This window comes from Lygodium microphyllum, chromosome 12 (genome assembly GCF_053477565.2).
Source record: "Lygodium microphyllum isolate KBCC chromosome 12, Lygodium_microphyllum_v1.1.10, whole genome shotgun sequence".
Lineage (NCBI taxonomy): Eukaryota > Viridiplantae > Streptophyta > Polypodiopsida > Schizaeales > Lygodiaceae > Lygodium > Lygodium microphyllum.
Genome location: NC_141146.1, coordinates 25,063,398 through 25,085,786, shown reverse-complemented (window position 1 = coordinate 25,085,786; position 22,389 = coordinate 25,063,398). Strand labels below are relative to the sequence as shown.

Genomic DNA, 22,389 nt, shown 5'->3' with positions numbered 1-22,389 from the left:
AAACCTCGCGAGAAATAAGAGTTGGACTGTGGATCTTACATGTTACCACCACTCAAAATTTTAGCCATATTATCAATCCATTGTTCATGTACTTCAAGAAAACGATTGTCAAAAGAATAAACAACCATTCTATTGCTCGTGTCCTAGTGCATACACACAAAATGGTCCTCTCTCAAAACAAAACTAGTTCCTTTAGTTTGTTTGAGTGTGTTTTTAAAAGCACATTGGAACTCAATCCTAGCAAAAAAATAAAATCATAATAATAAAAGCAAAGATACATAAGACTAGAATCAAGGTGGAGTTAAAAGATGGCACCACAATACTTCCACTAAATGTAAAGGGGAGAAACTAATACCATGAGGTGGCGTGATATTTTATCAAGGTGGGTCGTTATTCTACATTAAGACTAGAATCAAGGTAGGTTCAAGGCTTGCACTGCTATACTTGCACCAAATGGAAAAGGGAGAAATTTATACCATGAGGTGGGGTCATTTCATATCTTGGGTCACATTAGGTGGGGCCATTTCTTAAATTTGGCATTAATCTACAAAGCATGCAGGGTTAAGTCGGGCTGCTGTAGGGCTTTCAAGAGGGAGGACAGCACTTAGACCAAGTGTATACAACATTTCTGACTTATTTCTAGTTAGCCAAATCATTGGGAAATTGATCTTGATCCAAACCCTAAACAAGCTTAAACAAATCAAAAGCAAAACTTTCCCATAATGATACATGGGAAAATCCTATATAGAACTGAGAACAAAACAACAAATCAAAAAGAAAATAATGTCCATCAAGATGCACAGAAACCTCAGGTTATAGAAAAACTTCATTTTGGCAAGGTGATGTGCCACTTTATAGATTTTTCAAGCAATTTGTAACGATGTGAATGGTTTACCAAGAACCTGTCCACTCAGCTGGAACAATTAAACACTTTAACACAGTAACCAGCTGCAACTCTCATGTATAGGAAAGTAGAATCTGCAGTTTTGTATGTCAACAATTTTTATGGTGAGTTTTTATGCACAGATAGGTAATAGTGAGATTCAAGCTCGCTCAATGAAACTGCTGCCTCTTCCACAACAGTGCTAAGGAGGTTCTCTGTCACCTCACACCGGTCTTCGAACTTGGCCATTCTCTCTTCAATGTGCTCATTCAGAGAATTGAAATCTGAGAATACAGCAGTTTGTTTTAATTCAGAAACCAGCTTTAGAAGAGAGTCACCTGCCTGTACCTGTATAGGATCCGAATTTGCAAATACATCAGATTGACCAAGGTGCTGAGGCTAAGAACAAAACAAGTCTTCTCCTAGAGATGCAGAAGCACTATCTAAAGACCTTAGGCAGGCCCTGGCAATGTCACGGACTAGAAACACGTGGATACACTTACACACACACATGCATGCATGCACAGATTGACAATAAATATACTCACAACTCGAGCAGCATGTACTTCCATTTGAAACTCCTCCTGGGCATTCCTAACAGGATCATTTATCTGAAAAATGAAAAAACCATGTCTTATGAAAATGCAAAGAATGTGTCTCATTAAGGTAACCACAACTCGCAGAAACAAATTTTCATGTGTAAATAATGATATGCACATAGCTATGCTTCCATAATGTAGCCAGTGAAGGAAATTGAGTACTACTTTTTAGTCCACAATAGAATTCAGTGTGCTCTTTTGGTTATAGTTGCTAGTTTGATGTACACACTCAGAGATGCATGCATGGATACAGAAGTTGTGAAAGCCTAACAAAAACCTAACCAGCAGAATTGTACATAATGAGAATGATAATGCATGTGTCCATGTGTGTACTCTGAATTTACTCCCACAGTAACTACCTGCACTTGCATGTAGGCACAATACATTCAAGTCACAAAAACTCTCAAAAGTGTGAATGCCCTAGGGCACATTGGAACCTCCTCACAAGTTCCCGATACTTACAACCAGGGAATGCTCAATCACCCTCCTCAGAAACACGGAACCTTCTCATTCTGTTGTGACTTCACATGCCAACAAGCAAGCCACAGTGCAAACAGTGTAAAAAGGTCACCAGGCAGGCATGTGGTAACAAACGGCGAGGTGAAAGTAGCACAAAACAAGGCCAAGGAATACATATGGAGAGAAACAAAAGGAATACAGGAGATTTCCCTTGGGCAGCACATTGGTGGATGTGTTTGCCAAATGTAGCATGCTAACAGAAGCCTGCCAAGCTTTTGATGTGCTATTGATTCGAGGGCTTTTTCCATGGGGTGCATCCATTGTAGGCAGCAATGAGCAAGGGCAAGGTAATGCAACCATAAAAGTGTTTCCATGAAGTGCAACTAGATGGTGTGCATGTAGACATGGGCCTTTGTCTGTGGCTTGAAAGTGCGTGGCAATGCTCAGGATTCAGAGACTGCAAAAGATAGTCTTGAAAAATAAAAAACATGTCTCGCCAAATCCCATGAGGTTCACTTGAATGGTTGCCAATGCCTCCCTATCTTCAATAATTTTTGTTTTTAGATCTAGCTATAGTGAGCATACACAACTTTGACCCCTTCCAAGTTGTCAATTTGAACAATTCATGAAACACACTACACTCAACAATCCCAAACTTTACAATGGCTTCTCAATGAAGGCCATAGAGTTGTGTCAACTAAAGTATGTTTACAATGCTCTCTTGTCCCCATGCACCTAACATATTGTAGTATCCTTGTCTCATGGGTTCCATTGTGGCTCACACTGCAAATTTTTTCAATTCTATGAAAACATAGCATGCAATATTGGAAGCACCAAACAAGTCTGCCTTCTAGAACAACTAGAGAGAGTTTAAAAATCAGTTGTACTCAATGAAGAAACATTAGGAGGTAGCTGGCCCACAGCAGTCTTGGCATGCAGTGGCATGGAGGCAGGTCACAGCCTTGAAAAGTGAGGGTAGATTGGGCCTAGAGGAGACACATGTGAAGGCCCTAAGATTGAACTTCAATTTGCTTAAGAGGTTATACCCCAGTCAACCTTGGGCTATTATTTAGTGCATTGGATACCCTCAGTGCTGTTATTGGATGCCCACTTAAGCAGTACCTATCACAGAAAAGCTCTTTTTATATGGGAATATGATAAGGATACCTGAGTCAGTGGTTGCTCAGGGGCTGGTTAAGAATTGGTTTATTATTCAATCTCAGTGCTGTTGGGTGGGGGACAATTTCCTGAAGAGGGTGCATCTCTCCTCTTATCAATCTACGCTAATAGATGGGCATTTGTGGATGGCTTCACCCCTTTCCGGGAGGAGTCTGCACATTCAGTAGCATGCTGGAAAAAGGGCCTACAGCAATGGTTTCAAATTTGGGATGAATCCACCCTGAGCTTCAAGGAGGGAGTGACCATTGCTAGAGAATTATCACTTACTGCTGGTGAAATTCAATGGGCGCAAATGGTTTTGGAGAACCTTTGGGAGGAGTGGCCAACTGTGATTTCCATAGGGGAGGGTGATCCAATTTGTGGGTAGACAACCCTTAAGCTCAAGCATCAAGTAGACTTCACTCCCCCAGATCCAGTTTGGTCCTTGAAGCTCTCTGAATCTTGGCAAAAATATTTCCCTTTGGATTCAGTGGATGTGTGGAAAAGACAGGCAAAAGCAGTGTGGGGTGCCATTCCTTCTCTAAGGCTCAATCTAATACTGTGGAGAGTGTTAATGATGAAGTTCCCAGTCAGGTTGAAGCTCAGTTTCAAGGGGGTTTCCCCAATCTGCTCTGTGTCGCAGGCATGAGGAAGATGCCATACATCTTCTGGGGATGCATGGAAGTGAAAGTTTGGAACGAACTCAGGAAGCGATTGAGAAATGCTAATCTGGCCTACTTATTTGGCCCAGAGCAGGCCCTGTTAGGCGGCAAAGAAAGGTTTAATGATGTGGAAGTGAACTATAGGCATCTGGTGAGAGTGCTAGTGCTGAGGGATATTTGGCGCATCATATGGATTTACTTCTGGCCGTTGTCAAGGTGCAGGAGCAATGGTGAAGGTAGCCAGGGATTGTGGCCAGGAGCTCACAGTAATGTTACACCACTTGGAAGGCAGCAGCAACAAAGCAGTAGCCAAAATGTTATCTAAAGTGTGATGACCAGCTGTAATGGTTTCTTTGTGTTGCTCTGGCCTTTGTCTTGGTGTTCTGTAGTTACTTTTGTCTCTGGCTTAATTTTGGTATTACTGTGTTCGACCTGTCCTGTGGGTGATGTATATTTCCTGATTTTACTAAATACACTAATTCAGGTTCACATTTTAAAAAAAACATCTGGAGATAGCTTGAACCTAGAAAAAGGCGAAAGCAGCCACTTACTCGTGCAGCTTTTAAAAGATGAAATAGATTGTCAACAAGGCTGGCAATATCAGCATCAGCACGTTGTAGTAAAGTGCGCTGCCTTTGAGCTGCAGCAGCTGAAGCTGTTGCTGTTGGACCTGTTCCAAGCATGCGAAAAGACATTTAACATGGGAAAACACTCGCTTTCAAAGATAAACTAAATTTTTCGGATAATAGCAGGAAGAAGAAACAAAATAAAGATCTGGTAAGTAAAAACCATAATATGGACATACTTTTGTTTCCTTCTCAAAGGCATCTAAAGTGACAAATAAGTCTGAATTTGCTCCAAGGAACTTAAAACTCAATGCTATTGGCGTTGCTCCTTTTTCAATAAAAGAAGCACCATGGGTAGCATTCTGTTTTAACTTTCTAGAAAGAAAATAGAACATTTGATAAATATATGATTTGAAGGACGTATCAAGGGCCACCTCTTCTCATTACAGGATGGTCAGCAATTATTGAAGCACCTTATAATAGAAATATGTACACTACTAGTGTTTTTGGAGGTTTCTCTAGAGAGAGGCTCATAATGAGTCATTTCAACTTTCCTACATGCCGACTCTCTCAAGGCTTGTATATTTCTTGCCACAATAGGTTTGGCACTCCCACATACATTCACCCATTGTTGCTTGCTCTTGATCAGTGCTAGACTCCTGGTGCATACTTGTTGCAAGAGCACATTGCTAGCTAGCTTTGTTGTAACTTTGGTGCGATCATCATCATTATCAGTTGCTTTATAGTGTCTCCATTGATGTTGTTTATGCTTTACATTGCCTTGTTACAATATAGCTGCATGATCTTGTGATGTAAGCACGTGCACACATAGTCTCTCTCTCCCACCTGCCCTAAACCCAACATACTTTCAACATTTTTTTTTGCAAATAAAGTGTGGCTAATTATATTACTTCAGAAAAAACCTAAGTACAAGGAAGTGCTCATGCTCAACAAACTAGTTGGAGCTGATCACAGTCACAGATATATCAAGTATACAAGCCTCTCGAGGCGGTCTAGGGGGGATTGGGGCGAGAAGCCATAGAGGGGGGGGTGTATCGCCGTCTGAGGCTACCTACTACCTACATCACGAAAAACAAGTCCTGGCCGCCCCAAGTGCGTATGAAATTAGATCGGAGCTCCTGCTGAGCTCGAGACTCGCCCTGCACCTAGTCCCATTGACTACGGAGGGAGTGGATGATGGAGGTCCAAAGCTCTGCTAAAGTCGACTGTACTGAAAGTCTCTCCTCACCAAAAGCCTCGACACCGCGCCTTCCAGATATGCCATCCAGTAAGACTCCCAACGATCTCCCATACCTCAAAGCAGTCTACTATGGGCTCCATTACTTGGCGGATGGGTAAAGCCTCTAGACCGACCACTGCGTACGACCCTACCTCAATAATGAATATCATGTCCTGCATCCCAATCTCATACAGAAGGTGACAGCCCTGGTTGACTGCCTACCAGCACAAAGCTCCCCATGAGATATATCCAAGGCTGGGTGCTATACGGCGGAGGATGCGGCATGCTCCTCTCCACACAAGTTGCACCACCTCACACGACCAAAGGCAGTGCTTTGGGGAATCCAGAGACTACTATGTGCAGCGTTTACAACCTCCCTCCTTCTACATCTGGGCTAACCAACTCCCCACCGCCAAGCTTCCATGTGCCACCAGCCATAGGAAATACGATACCCTCCTTGGCCTCCAGCTATCCCATAGGCAGCACCAGAAGGTTCGTCGCAGAGCCTCTGTGATTTTGTACTCCGCCCAGTGCCTACTGCGTGACGGCGCCCAATCCATGTCCTCTTACATCAGTACATATCTGCCAATCATGGCTATGTACTCTAGGAACCTCGGTTGCTTCTTGGCGACCACAGTAGCCAGCCATAGCCATTCTCCCGAATCCCACTCCAACTCATCAAGTGGCCTGCCCTCCCGAATCCAAAGGCGTCACTCCCTGAGCTCCTTCCAGAATACATAAGGGTCCAGCTGTCAAAAGATGACGTACCAACGAGACAGTAGGGTTTGCGGAGAGGAACACGGAGTGAACTCAGCAAACATGGAGAAGAGAAGAGAAAAGAGAAGAAACTCTAATGAATGAAATGATGAAGTTTTGAATCATGGAGTAAATGTGATACAAGGGAACAAGGGTGCCATAGCACAAAGAAGATGATGAAGACAGTCACGAACCACGAACCACAATGTCCTCCTAAAGGGGTGTGAGGGTAGTGAAAAGGCTAGAGAGAAGAGATGACGGACTGAATGAATTAGCCGTGAAGAATGAGTGAGAGAGTGGCCTATAAATAGACATAGTCAGTCTAGGATAGTGCCTCTTTTTGGGACTGCAAACCCTAAATGCAAAACGCAAAAATGCAAAAAACGCAAACTGCGGGTGAAGGGTTTCTCAACACCCCCTCTCATGCCCAAAAAGGGGAATAAGAGGAGTGAAATGGAGATGCAATGCTACATGTTGAAGAATACTCATGCAGTAGGTGCCACTTGAACAGTGTCCCTCGTGGGAAATTTGTTTACTTACCCAAGCCCCCCAATACAAAGATGATGAGAACATGCAATGCATAAGAGGAATGTCGGACTTTGTGTGGTACCGAGAACCATAAGGATATGCCCGTACTCGAATCTCGGGAGTTGGCTCCATACTGTCCAAGGGATTAAAAAGATTCACCCTATAATCTGAGAATACCACCTGAGAGGAGACCTTTGAAGATAATCAGGAGACAGGATGAGCTATAGAATCCGAAACTCAACCTCGGGAGAGAAGCCACTAGCTCTGTGACTCCATGCTAGAAGGAATACGAAGGCCTAGCCACCAAGTCACTGCTAAAGACCCAAGGGACCCGAACTAAGTGTAGTGACGGGAGAGACACGAAGATCAAGACAGTCAATCGTTACGCGTAGCGAGAGACAAAGAGAGTGAGTGAGAGCAGTAGCAGAGAGTGAGTATGTTTTTAGGTACAATGACGAGTGTGTACCTTTAGGTTTTTAGATAGATATATATATGTGTAAGTACAAGTGCTAAGGGTGTGTTCACACCCGAGCACATTCAAAGGCAGGAGGCATTTATTCCCAACAACCTCCCACCTAAAGGCAATGTGTCTTAAGAGGAGAAAAGAATCAGCTAAGTCTAGGTATATACAAAGCTGAAATGCATATATCTATCCAACTTCCATCATCTGTCAGCAATAAGCAAACCGCTCTACTGAAAGACCCTTCATAAGAAGGTCTGCACTATCATCTGTATGCACTTTGACAAGCTCAATGCTCTTGCTGCTAAGTACATCTCTAAAGAAGTGGTATTTCACCTGTATATGCTTTGTCTTTGCATGAAAGACAGGATTCCGTGCTAGTATGATAGCACTTTGAGTATCACAATGGAGAACAAGTAACTCTGTGATGCTAAGCTCTCCCATCAAACGTGAAAGCCATAAAGCCTCCTTGGTGCCTCAGTAGCAGCCACATACTCTGCCTCTGTAGTAGACAATGCAATACACTTTTGTAGCCTGGAGATCCAAGAGACTGCTCCTCCTGTGAAAGTAAACACATACCCAGAAGTGGACTTCATGCAATCCGCATGACCAACATAGTCTGTATCCGTAAAGCCAACAACAGGTGCCTTCTACTTCCCAATGCAAATGCGATGCTTTTTACCAGGGGTTGCCATGTATCTGCTAACCACTCCCAATGCAAAGGCAATGTCAGGACATGTAGCAACCATGGCATACATCAAACTGCCAACAGCTGAAGCATATGGTATCTTGGCCATTTTAGCCTTTTCATCATCAAATGTAGGGCTATCCTCTGCACTGAGTTTCACATATGGAGGCAATGGAACCCCAATTGTTTTTGCCCCCTCCATATTGAAACATTGTAAAACCTTGGAGATATACTCCTACTGAGATAGATAGAGTAAGCCTTTTAATCTATCTCTGAGTATTTGCAGGCCAAGAATGTGATTTGCATCACCGAGATCTTTCATGTCAAAGCTGCCATGAAGACTTTGCTTCAGTGAATCCAAGGCATGAGTATCCCTACCAGCAATCAACATGTCATCAACATACAAAACCAAGATAATCAAGTTTGCATCTGCTGCCTTCTAAGTGTACAAGCAATGATTCACTTGACTTCTATGAAAGCCTTGGGACTGCATGAATGTATCAAGCTTATGATACCTTTCTCTTCATGCTTGTTTTAGCCCATACAAACTACTTTTGAGTTTACATACCATCTTTTCTTTCCCTTGTTCAACAAACCCTTCAGGCTACTGCATATATATGTCCTCATGCAGATCACCATGTAAAAATGCAGTCTTTACATCCATTTGTATGAGTTCCATATCCTCAACTGCAGCCAAGCCCATAATGGTTCTCAATGTAGTCATCTTGACTACAGGAGAGAAAATCTCATCAAAGTCAGTTCCATGCTCCTGCTTGTACCCCTTTGCAACCAATCCTGCTTTGTACTTTGGTGAGGAACCAGAAGTGACCTTCATCTTGTAAATCCATTTGCATGGAAGGGTTTTCTGCCCTTTAGGCAACTGCATCAAGTCCCAAGTGCTATTTTTCTCAAGAGATTCCATCTCTAACAACATGGCTTTATACCATTTCTTGATGTCTTGTCTGTCCATTGCTTCCTTGAAGCAAGATGGTTCACCACAATTTGTCAACATGACATAATCAGCCACATTGTTTGCACTAGGAACAAATTTGTCAGGTTGTCTAGTAGCCCTAGATGATCTCCTAACCCAATGATCATTGTTTGCTGGCTGTTCCTACAAATTTCCATTTTCAACATGTTGTCCTGGCATTTCAGCCTGCAAATCAGCATTAACAGCTTGCTGTCCTGGCTATTCCTACACATGTGGTGGCTCATTATCATGGGCAATAGTTGACTGATCATTTCCAACATTTTTTGCATTTAAAAGTTCATTTACAGCAGATATTTGCTGCTGTACAACGGGCACATTTTGCTGTGCTAAAGGTATTTCTTCCCAGAATACAACCCTACGGACCTCCTCAGTCTTTTCAGGTTGTTTATGCATGCGATCTTCTCGGAAGATAATGTCATTGATGCATACTACTTTCCTTTTCTTGGAATCCCACAATTTATACCCCATTTCACCCTCGTAACCATATCCTAGGAAAATGCATTTATAGGACTTTGGCTCAAGTGCTGCGTTTTTCTTTATGAATGTGCACAAAAGCGTCGTAGCCAAACACTTTCAAGTGAGCATATGAAGGTGGCTTGCCCGACCACGCTTCTTGGGGAACTCCCCTCCCCTCCCCCCCCCCCCCCTCCAAAGACCTGTTTGGTGACCGATTAATTAAGTGAACGGCTGTCATAACAATCTCTGCCCAAAAAACATGGGATAATGCAGCATGAAACAGTATCGTACGGACCTTATCCTGTATGATCTGATTCATACGCTCTCCAACTCTATTTTGGGGTGGATTATGAGGGGCAATGTGTTAGCAGAGTATTTGTCAGCTCATGTGTGAGTCTGAGCTTGATCTGGGCTGGGAATTTTTTTTCGGTATTTTAGGTTTTTTCTGGTGTGGCATTTTATGCCATTGGGGCATTTTTATGCACCAGTCGGCCAACATTAATGCTGTCCGGCCAGCATTATTGCTCTCCACTTTGTCAGCCTATTTATACTCGGTGCTCCTCCTCAGTCAATATCATCATCATCATCACCTTCACCATCTGCAGACTCTGTGGAGAGAGGAGCCAGTGCCAGTACCAGTGCCCACACAGCCAGTGACTCACTGTTGTATGCGACTGTCTCGTGTTCAGATATATGGATTCCATTTCCCATGCATACATCTGAGTTCTCATCTGTATCGTGTTCTTTCTTTCTTTTCTTTTTGCCTCGTGTTTCAGCAGTTTATTTCAGCACATGTTTATGCTTCCACCGCTGCTCCACTTCTGACATGGTATCAGTTTTCAGGATGTGTGTTTCTGCTGTGTTTTCTTGCTGATTTTAGGACTGTTTTGTACCCCTGCTAATCAGACGACTGCTGTCGCAGCCAGGTGACCTGTTTTGGGGCTGTTTTCAGCCTGCGTTTTTTGCAGTTTTGCCATCGACTGCTGCTTGCGCACCCTCTGCTGCCTACGTTTTTCATCTGCAGCTGCTGGCGACAGTTTTCTACCTGTTTTCCTGCAGTTTACAGCCTGCGTTTTGCTGATTGAGCATCTCTCGTGGCTGGGTGACTATTACTTCAGGCCGTTTTTGCTGTTTTTGGCAGTTTTTGACTGATTTTTTTTTACTTTTTGCAGCAGATTCTGTCTTCTATTGATCAGATTTTGGGTTCTATTGCATGTGAACTCTCATTTTCTGCAGTCTGTGCTTGTGTTTTGGCTGTGTTTCCTCTCTACATTCCATCTCTTCTCTACTTCTCTTCTTATCCTCTCCATATGGCTCCTCCGTGCACTTCCACTGATGATAAGTTACATGGACCTGATTATCTCACATGGAGTGCTGTCATGAAAGCTTGGTTTGTGCAGAAGCGGTTATGGTACATTGTCTGTGGAGCTATTCATCATCCTCTCCCTCCTTTTCCTCTTCCTGAAGACTTTGATGAGGACAACCATGAGGAAGCGGTGCTCATGTGGGACTCGGACGATGCCCGTGCTTACTCGGCGTTGCTTCGGTGTATTTCTAAAGCGGTCTTACCGGTGGTTACCTCCTGTAGGACATCTCCTGAAGTATGGCAGCAGTTGGAGCAGATGTACGAGGCACCTTCCACCATGCGGGCAGTCACACTTTATGGCCAGCTCCAGCAGATGAAGTTTGAGCCAAAAGATACTATTCAGTCTTTTCTTCTTCGTGTTACGCAGGTACAGGACCAGCTTCGGCACATGCAATCTGCTCTTCCCGAGGCGTATCTCGTCGGGACGGTTCTCTACAAGCTCCCCCCGGAGTTTGATGGAGTGGCCAATGCTTTGCGAGCGCAGACATCATCGACTCCTGTCAGTTTTACACATATGACCTCGATGCTTCTTGAGCATGAGACATCCTTGAGATTACAGGGGCGGCTTCCGGTACATTATGAAGGCGAGGCTTATGTAGCTTCAGAGAGGGGTAACGGAAAGAAGAAGTCGAAGGCCCAGTGTTACCACTGTGGCAAGAAGGGACATTTGCGGAAGGACTGCAAGAAGTTAGCGGCTTCCGGGAAGAAGGAGCAGAAGACGAAGCGGGATGTTGACTCTACCGATGAGTCCTCTCCTTCCTCAGACTCCGACTCCGATCCTCCGACCAAGGTGAAGTCCAAGGCGCGGAAAGGATCCTCTTCTTCGGATCGCGGGAAGGGCTTGGTGGCCCCTTCCTCGGCTGCTTTCTAGTGGTGGTGATGAGGTCATCCCTCACGACTCTCTTGTGCCAGAGAGGGAGTGTGAGCGGGTGTTCAGATGGGGCAGCCACGCCTCATCTATACTTTTATACGCGTGCACAGGTTCCAGAGAGGGACGTTCCTGACGCATCGACTTCAATCTGGCGGAATCAAATCCTGGAAATGGGATTGACATCCAGGTTCATGCTAAGCTAGTTATCTAACAGAGAGCGGGAGGCTTTCGTCTGGCGCTCACATGAGGGGACACTTTGGCGGTCTGGCCAAAGGCGGGAAATCCATGGTCACCTATGTTCAGGGGCATTTTTGACAGGATGGTCTTGTATGCTACTGCGAGACATTGGTAACGGACACAGAGACATGCTATGATCTTCTCTATTTTTAGGTGTTTAGTACGATCGACATCAACATCAGGTTCTCTCCGAGGCACCTGGGTGGTGGCTTGATCACCCACTGCTTGGGTATCCATGGTTCTACTTGGTGGTTCTATGTTGTATAGTTTCTGATCCCTTTTCATTGTACTATTGTATTGTATCAGATCACCCATGATCTGAGAGAGGGTGTTAGCAGAGTATTTGTCAGCTCATGTGTGAGTCTGAGCTTGATCTGGGCTGGGCATTTTTATTCGGTATTTTAGGTTTTTTCAGGTGTGGCATTTTATGCCATTGGGGCATTTTTATGCACCAGTCGGCCCGCATTAATACTGTCCGACCAGCATTATTGCTCCCCACTTTTTCAGCCTATTTATACTCAGTGCTCCTCCTCAGTCAGTATCATCATCATCATCACCTTCATCTGCAAACTCTATGGAGAGAGGAGCCAGTGCCAGTGCCAGTGCCCACGCAGCCAGTGACTCACTATTGTATGCGACTGTCTCGTGTTCAGATATATGGATTCCATTTCCCGTGCATACATCTGAGTTCTCATCTGTATCGTGTTCTTTCTTTCTTTTCTTTTTGTCTCGTGTTTCAGCAGTTTATTTCAGCACATGTTTATGCTTCCACCGTTACTCCACTTCTGACACAATGAGCTCCCTCTTTATCCCTTTGCTATCACAAAATGCCTGAAAGGCCTTGGACACATATTCCCCACCATTGTCAAAGCAAAGACACTTAAGTGTCTTATCTGTCTAATTTTCAGCCAATACCAAGAATATTTTGAACTTGTTAAGCACTTCATCCTTGCTATGAATAGGATAAACCCATACCTTTCGTGTAGCATCGTCAACAAAGGTAACAAAATATTTTTTCCCCCCTAAAGATAATCCTGGCATCTGACATACATCTGAATGTACTAACTCTAGAGGAAAAGATTTCAAAGAAATAAACTTTTTATGAGACGTTTGTGTATGTTTACCATAAATACAATGATCACAATGCTCAAAATCAACATAACGAAGACAAGGCAACTAACCCAAACGAGAAAGCACTTTCATTCCTGTTTGACTCATATGTCCCAACCGGCCATACCACAAGAAACGCTTGGTTGCTCGGTCACGGCAACAACATGGTCATGCACACTAGATACATGAAGTGGATAAAAAGTATCACTCTTGCAACCTCCGGCAATCACTCTAGATCCCTTATAGATCTTCCATCTTCCATCACCAAAGGTGGTATGAAAACCATTATCATCTAGCTGCCCTATGCTAATCAAGCTCTTCTTGAGCACTCACGATGAGGGGTGACATGAAAGGAAGCACCTAAATCAAGAATCCAGGTATGCATGTCATCATTTGTATCTGCAAGTAAAGCATGTGCACCAAAGTGTGAAGAGACAAAGAGTACGTCACTCCCACTATCACCCCCTGTCGTCTCCCTCTCTGTCGTCTCTAGACCCGTGTGAAGCCATCCACCTCCACCTATGGGCTTGTCAACGAAGCTACCTTGGCTCCAAAGTGCGTGCACTCTGCTGCTAAATGCCCAAAGTCATGGCAACACAGGCACTACCCGGGCTGCCCCGTCACAATAACCTACTGCCTAAAGGAGTGTGAGCCTACCTCAATCTCTAGAAACTGTGGTATGTTCTTTGTCTCTTTCACTGCCACCCATACCTTTGGGGCTCCTATAGCTGTCATTGCGTCCGCAAAAGAGGCAGGAAGGACACTGCCGAAGAGCCGTCCAAAGTCTTCCACAAGCTAACGATACTCTATCACCAGTCCGGGTAAGAGTAGGGTGACCGGGTGTCTAAGGAAACTGTTGTGGAGCATGAATGCCTCCACTAGTGCTAACTCTCAGTCCTTTGTTGACCAGTAGACTGATGGGCCCCAAATAGGTGAAAAAATCCCAGCTGTAACATCTTTTGTTTTGTTGCAAGTACTCTTTTGAAAGACATCCATGGCCAACACATATGCTTTGGGGGATTATGTAGATTAGGATTGTGCAAACCGACCACCATCCTATCATTCTCTCCCTTCATATTCTTTCAGGGCTTCCAGTTCCCAATTGGGAGTGATGGCACCCCTTGTGCAAGTGCATGTCCTACCCTCTTTACCCATATCCATGAAGCTGGATGGAATAAACTAAGGAATGTCAATGGCTATGATCATCTCCTGGTTGTGGGCCCTGCAGTTACTCAGTGAGACCACATTTTGCACCATTGTTTGGCCACTGAATCGTTGCACTTTATTCTGGACAGCTTATTAGTTGGGATTTGGGGAAACCGCTCTTTTCAGTAATTCTGTCTCCCATTGATCCAGTCTTCCCTCTCCCAATTTCCTTACTGGAGACACACAATCACGTGCAAGGGCTGCCTTCTATCAGCCTTGTTCATCGCTAGTGCTAATTATTCATTGCCTTCCTGCTCTTCAGATTTAGGTCTATCTGTTTGCGTGTGTATGATGGGGAGTATCCGAGGCAAGAGAGTCAAGTTGATGTCAGGCAGTGAGGCTGGTATGCAATATGCAGTAAATATAGCCTTTAATGAAGCTGGAGACGGGGCAGAAAGACTGAGATGCACACTCTTACAGTAAACACAGAATTCAGCCCTGCATGGATGATGTCAGGATGTGGAAGGTGCCATGTAGGTCTGATCGGACATTGTCCAATACTCGGAGAGACTGCTGATGGTCATAACCCAGGTCTACCCAGTCAAAGCAGAAAAAATAGAGAGTTTGTCTGCCTGAAAACAGGCCGCCCAACCTGCAAAATGTGCCGCTTAGGTAGAAGGAAGCTGCCCACCTTGAAATGCAGCAGAAATTGATGTCTGTCCGCCTGGTTTTTTTCAGGTCACCCAGCCTGGAGTATGCCGCCAAGGGCAGATGATGACCTGTCCATCCCAAAATGCAGGTCTTTCCTGCAGAGAATGGGGTCACCTGTCGAGGAGGAACACCACCCTGATCTGAAAACGCAGGTTTGCAGCCCTGAAAATTGATGCCCAGCTTGCTAGATGCTCAGACAATGCACTCCTCGTAGAATCCAACTCTCATACATGATAGTCAACCCCAAAACACAGCTCTACACGTCATTGTGGGTGCTAGATGGTAGCAAAACGATGAGAGAATGAGGAGGGCTGACTGATCACAAAGGATCAGTGATGGATAATGAGAGAGAGGGAGCATGCCGCCTATAAACATGCAAAATGCTGCCACAATTGGTAATAAAGTGGCCATGCCTATAATGTAGACATCCAGGACAGCCTATAGTGCCCAAAAAGGAACATACTAATGTGCCCTCCATCCAAAGTGCCTAAAGCACATAACATGACAAGCAAAGACAATGTCAAAGCTCCTAATGTCCTCATTTGACTCAAACAAAGGTTCACAAGCAAGAGATGACAAGAAAAGACACACATCTACTAACAGAATCAACACCTAATTGGCCCCACAATGTTGGCACCCCTTGCAATATTTATTTTCACATTAATTCCAATCCCTATATTGACTTGAATCCCCGAGGACAATTAGGCTTGCCTCCGATCCGAGAGATATGCTCTCCAAGGATCCCTTCTTCCTTTATTCAGTGAAGCTAATTCTCCAACAATAGTTAGAATACTTTTATGTCCTTGTAACCTGCAATATCAAAACATAATTTTGGCCTTTGATTCCACCATCAAGGAGACCAAAAATTGAATCCATTCATGTTGCATGCAAATCAGCCCACTTGTAGACCCAAAATATCACCCATTCTACTATCCATTGATCAAATTTGCATTAGCAACCTTCCTCAAACATAGAGGCATGCATGTACGCATCCTAATGTTGCAATGCACACCCTAATCCTAGCTAGAAATGCAATGAGAACGGTAAATCAGCAATCCACAAAACATCAAGTTCAAATTTGAGGCTCAAGTCTCAATTTCCTTCAGCAAATGGTAGATATAATTCTTGCCTAGAAACATGTCAAAAATCAGAGTTGCTGCATCACTCAAATCGCAACTACTATCGCAGTTTTGATAGTGCCAATAACTTTGAAAGGGGGTAAAACCCAAATGTTGCTGCCGAGCCCTCCTCTTCTACCGCCACCTCTCACTAAGATGGATAAGAAAACTGCTGCCCTTGTCCTCTTGCACTCACAATTGTGAGCTAATTTGAGGGCTCTAGAATCACCCTTACCCCAAGTTGCCTTGTTATCACAATCCTACTGTTAGAAGCGGTGCAACAATGGAAGCATAGACAAGTGCTGAAATAAATTGTTGAATACAAGACAAAAGAGAAAGAAAAGAAAAGAACACTGCAAAAGAAGAGAACTTCGAGATGTGCTCGGAAAATGGAATCCATATACCAAACACAAGAATGATGTATACAAGAGTGAGTCATTGGTTGAGTGGGCACCAGCACTAGCTCCTCTCTCCAACAAGAAGACCACCTAAAGAATGATGATGGCTGAATGGGGAGGAGAAGGAGCCCCTAAATAAATAGGCCCAAAACATGACAAATATGACAGCTGGTCAGCCAACATTTATTGCTGGCCAACTAGTATAAAATGCCACAAATGCCACACAAAAATTACTAAAATAATACCTAAAATACATACCAAAATGCCCAACCCATCTGGCATGCACAGACTCACACATGAGCTAACAATCCTACTAACACCCTCTCTTGGATCATGGGTGATCCAATACAATACAATGATACAATGATAATGACTAATCATAGTCCATACAACAAAGAACCACCAAAGTAGAACCATGGATACCCAAGTAGTGGGTGATCAAGCCACCACCAAGGTGCCGTGGAGAGAACCTGAGGTCGATGTCAATCGTACCAGCTCTTGAAAAGAGAGAGAAGGCATAACAAATCTCTATGTCTGTCAACAATGTCTCGCAATAGCATACAAGACCATCCTGTCAAAAATGCCTCTGAACATACTTACCCATGGATTCCTCACCTTTGGCCAAGACCGTCAAAGTGTCCTCTCATATGTGAGCTCGAACTAGAAGCCCATCTTGCTCTCTATCAAATAAACAGCCTATCATAAACTTGGATGTCAATCCTAGCTTCAGAAATTTGTTGAACTTCAATTGATGCATCGAGAACATCCCTCTCTAGAACCTGTGCACCTGTATACTTGGATAGATGAGGCTCGGCTACCCCATCTCACCACCCTCTCACACTCCCTCTCTCTAGCATTGGAGAGTCGTGAGGGATAACTGCATCACCTCAACTAGAAAGTAGTAGAGGAAGGGGCAGTCAAGCCCTTCCATTGGTCTGAAGAAGTGGACCTTGTCGTGCCCTGGACTACCCCTTGGCCAGTGGAGTGGCATCCAAGTCTAAGAAAAAGGATGACTCATCGAAGGAGTCCGCATTCCGCTTCTTTTGCTTCTCCTTCTTCTTCCATGAGACTACTAACTCCTTGCAGTCCTTCTGCAAGTGTCTCTTCTTACCATAGTAATAACATTGGGCCTTCGACTTCTTCTTGTCACCCCTCTCTCAAGTTGTAAAGGCCTCACTGGAACCTCCATAATGAGACGGAAGTCTCCCCTGTAAACGCAAAGATGCCTCATGCTCAAGTAGCATCGAGGACATATGTGTAAAGCTCACAGGTATAAAGAATGTCTATGCCCGTAAAGCATTGGCCACTCCATTAAACTCTGGGGGAAGCTTGTAGAGTACTGTTCCCATGAGATGTGCCACTGGAAGGGCAAACTGTATGTGTCAAAGCTGGTCTTATACTTGTGTAACATGGAGCAAAAACGACTGCATGGTGTCCACTAGCTCAAACTCCATCCATTGAAGCTGCCCATAAAGGGTCACAACATGGATTGGGAAAGGTGCCTTATACAACATCTAAAGCTTCAACCATAGTTCTTGTAATGTCCTGAATGAGGTAACCACCGGTAGAACTTCTTTAGAAATACATCGAAGTAGTGTTGAATACACCCGTGCATCATCCGAATCCCAAGTAAACACAACTTCTTCATGGTTATCCTCATCAAAATCTTCAAGAAGAGGAAAAGGATGTTGAGGCCAAGGAAGAGCTCCACATACAATGTACCAAATCCACTTTTGCACAAACCACGCTTTCATCACAACATTCCATGTAAAATAGTCAAGTCCATGTAACTTACCATCTGTAGAAGTGCATAGAGAAGCCATCTCGAGAGGAGAAGAAGAGAAGATAGTGAATAGAGGGCATACAGAGAGGAAATACAGCCAAATCAACAACAAAGACTTCACAAAATAAGAGTTTATATGCAGTGTAACCAAAAAATTGATCAGAAACAAAGGTTGACTACTACAAAATGAAGAAAAGCCAATCCCAAAACTACCAGAGATAGCAAAAACGGCCTGTACAAACAGTCACCTAGCCACAATTAGGGACAGAAAAAAAATGCAAGCTAGTACAGCATTTAGTGCAGTAAATTGATGATAGCAAGCTAGAATCCAAACGCAAGCTGAAAACACAAGTTGTTTGTCTGAAAAACACCAGCCTATACAACAGGGGGAAGAAAGACATGTAATCAATAGAAAAACCGCAGCAGGAACCTAGATCTTGCAATTTGATACTGTGTCAAAGGTGGTGCAACAATGGAAGCATAGACAAGTGTTGAAATAAATTGTTGAACACAAAACAGAAGAGAAAGAAAATAGAAGAAAACTGCAAAAAAAGAGAACTCAAAGATGTGCTCGGAAAATGGAATCCATATACCAAACACAAGAATGACACGTACAACAACAAGTCACTGGATACGTGGATACTGGCACTAGCTCCTCTCTCCAACAGGAAGACTACTTGAAGAATGATGATGATTGAATGGGGAGGAGAAGGAGCCCTTGAATAAATAGGCCCAAAATATGCCAAATATGGCAACTCATTGGCCAACATTTAATGCTGGTTGACTGGCATAAAATGCCACAAATGCCCCACAAAAATCACAAAAATAATGCCTAAAATACAAACTAAAATAACCGTCCCATTTAGCATGCACAGACTCACATGAGCTGATAATCCTGATAACACCTATATAGCAGCTATCTCTCTACTTAGAATGAATATCCCTATCCATTTATTTGCTCCAAACAGTTTTACATAGCCTTGCATGGCACCCAAACTTAGCCAACTGCCAAATGTCAAATCTTCCCATGCAAACTCAGCCTCTAGACTAAATTTCGACATAATAATAATTACCTGAATTAGGAAAATATATATCCAAGCCCAAACTTCGACCATGCCCAAAGCCTCAAATTTAAATTCCTAACCTTTTTGAACTTGAAAGTGGCACCACACAGGCTGTTGGTCTGAGGTCTTTGACCACTCTCCACCACCCCTCCCCCTATCTCTACAGCTTTGGGCCTCGCTCCTTTTATCCATGTCCCTCATCCGCACGCTTCCGCTCACGCTATCGCTATCTCCTCCTCTATTTGGCATTACGTCATCTCTAGTGCTCTACCTCACTCCTTTGCAACTTGGGTCTACTATTCACCTCATCCTTAAAGGAGGCCAATGTTGAGCCCTGGGGAATTCCACTACTATGTGTCTGATCATCATATCATAACCGCTTCTACACAAACCAAGCTTTCCTAATCACACCATGTGACATAATTAGGGCCATGTAATTTATCATTATTGGAACAACAAAGGGGAGCCATCTAGAGAGGATAGGAATAGAAAAGAATTAAAGGAGAGAGAGAGAGTACAGCCAAACCAAGAGCATAAATTGTACAACATAGTTTACATGTAGTACACACCAAAGGCAACAAATCAATAGAATCATTCGTTTCTCTAAAAGGGAAAAAACACTTGCAAACATTAGCCAGCCTCTCAAGTGGTGGAAAATGAACCTCTTAGCTCCTTGAAGAGTAAACTACCATTAAGATCAACAAAAATTTATGGACATATTTGACGGGAGCATAAACAATGGGACACCTCTTGTTAGAGAGGTGCCTTGCACCTCTCCCTCCAAGATACTTACACCCTTGAGAGATGTCTCCATCACTCCCAAGTTGCCAAGAACTCCATATCTCTCACTAGATAAATCATCCACTCCTAAACTTCTACATTAGAAACCTATGTAGCAACATGAGCCAATGCATACTTACCCACCAGCTTAGCTACCGAAAATGAAGTCCAGCATCTTGAAGCTGCATGATGTGTGCTGTCACATCAAAAGACTTGCCAAGCCCACTTATGTTCCATGAATTCTCATGTCACAAAGAAAGATGACATTGTGTTACATTTTAAGGCAGTACTCTTTCAGTTTAGCCCTCTGAATTGACAGCACTAGGCATCTATTCGTTCAGCCAAGAGCTCTTTAGTGCCAATGTGCAGATCTGTCTCATTCAGGAAAATATGAACCTCTTCCCTTGCATAAATAGTTCCTCATAAGATGGATGAACTACACAATGCAGCGCCTTTCAGCATTGCCTTTCAGACCTTTCTCCAAGTTGTATGTGTGTGGCACCATGGGAAACGTGTCCATGATCCACTTGCATGACTTTATCAACATGCAAGCCTCTTTATCAAAGCAACTCTTCAACGAATTGCATGTCATCAAAGGAAGAGGTGCTTGTACAATGACACTTGATTCACTCTTGATTCTTTCCTAGAATATCCTGGACTCCACCGATAAGAATATCTGCTATTCTTAGTTCTGATGCTTTGATTAAAACTTCACAACATTCTCCAAAGCCCTCCTCCCCAAAAAGATTTGCGTAATAGTAAATAAGAAACGGGATGAAAAGGAGGACATAAAACATTTTTAAAACCTGCTTCATAATCCTGAAATATAATACCTGCAGCAATTCCAGGAGCTGTTCCCAATCCTCCCACACCTGTGCCAGCCCTACCAGGCCCTCCTAGAATTGGCTTGTTCATGAGTTCCTCTTGTCTGTCAAAGCATCACCCGAGACCTGTTCCAACCATCAACGGATTTGAAACTGCATCATATTGGCTCGTTTGAACCTGCATCCATTGTGACAAGCATTCACTTACTGCCTCATCTATGCGTTACAACCTTCTGTATAGCCCCGTAGATGCAGCCACCAGAAAACCACTACATCCTACCCAACGAATTCTGCCTCAAACTAAAAGCAAAATCGGCTGTGGTACTGCCATGTATAGCGGGACAGAAATAAAAGACTACACACAGAGCAAGAATAGTACCACACGATATGTGGTTCTTCTTCTCGTGTTAGATCCTATTATTGTACTCATGCCCTTTGTTCACTTTGATCAATATATTGATACCCCACTAGTTTCTAGTTCAAACAATAACCATAAGTGTATACTAGCGTTCCTTGCGCGCGAATGCTATCCCACTTCGCAGCAGCTTTGCGGCAAGGCAACAGGGAAGCGAAGCTGTCGTGCAATCCCTATTGCACAATAACTTTGCCATCCTTGAGTGTAAAAACACCATACAATTCATTTCCATTGTACAACCATAACATGTATACACTTGTAACATCTACACAATTGCACAACCATAACATAAACACATACTCTTCTTTTGCACTCGACCACAAACAAAAGACATACAAAATGCATATTTTGTATCCTTGAGTGCAAGAAACCACATGCTTGCTCTCTATTCTCTCTCTCTCTCTCTCTCTCTCTCTCTCTCTCTCTCTCTCTCTCTCTCTCTCTCTCGTTCCCTCCCTCCTCCCTTTTCATCTCTCTTCTCCCTTTGCAACCTCTATATGTTCCTTCCGCCCCCTTCTTCATCTCTCCCCCTCCCTCCCTTTTCTTATCCCTCTCGTCTACGCCCAACCCCTTTATCTCTCACCCTCTTTACATCTCTTCCCCCTCTGTTCACACACACTCTCTCTCTCTTCCTCTCTCTCGTATATATAAAAGGCTAAACATGCATTGTATCTAGGTGTACAGACACACTCTCTATCTCTTCCTCTCTCTCGTAGATGCATGTATAAAAGGTTAAACATGCATTTGTATCTAGGTGTACAAACACTCATATATATGTGCAATGACCATGCACCAAACTTGTAAACTCATTTCCATACTTGCTCTATGCAATAGTTAGAAGTACCTCTATATTATCCTTGGATGTCACAATTACAAAGTCCAAGTGTATTCAAGCATTACAAACAAACTCTCAGTATTAACAATACACATAGGTGAAGTAGAGTCTGAAACCAAAGTTTGTTCCAAAGACTGCGCCAATAACTTTGCACCACAAAGTCAATCATCAACAAACCACAAAGTGCTACTCCTTGATTGTGCCTATGCATTTGTATCCAAATGTTACAAAAAGTCGAACAGGAAATTGCATCTATCTCATAGTAAACAGAAATTGCAAAGTGCT

The 22,389-nt window shown here is 43.5% G+C and overlaps 1 protein-coding gene across 3 annotated transcripts; it reads right to left on the bottom strand.

The window, feature by feature from the left end:
• Window positions 1–962: 962 nt before the first annotated feature.
• LOC148027549 (mediator of RNA polymerase II transcription subunit 22a-like) lies at window positions 963–21,369 on the bottom strand. 3 transcript variants are annotated; one of them, XM_087689279.1, is made up of 5 exons: window positions 21,234–21,369; window positions 20,864–21,032; window positions 4,313–4,431; window positions 1,432–1,494; window positions 963–1,231 (listed from the first exon to the last, which is right to left on the bottom strand). In XM_087689279.1, exons 2-5 carry the CDS (start codon window positions 20,943–20,945, stop codon window positions 1,004–1,006), a joined length of 492 nt encoding a protein of 163 aa, XP_087545405.1. In that variant the 5' UTR covers window positions 20,946–21,032; window positions 21,234–21,369; the 3' UTR covers window positions 963–1,003. The 3 variants fall into 3 exon arrangements, with proteins under 3 accessions (XP_087545405.1, XP_087545406.1, XP_087545404.1); XM_087689280.1 differs by having other exon boundaries at window positions 20,864–20,980; window positions 21,085–21,290; XM_087689278.1 differs by having other exon boundaries at window positions 20,864–20,980; window positions 21,063–21,289.
• Between the last annotated feature and the right edge of the window lie 1,020 nt (window positions 21,370–22,389).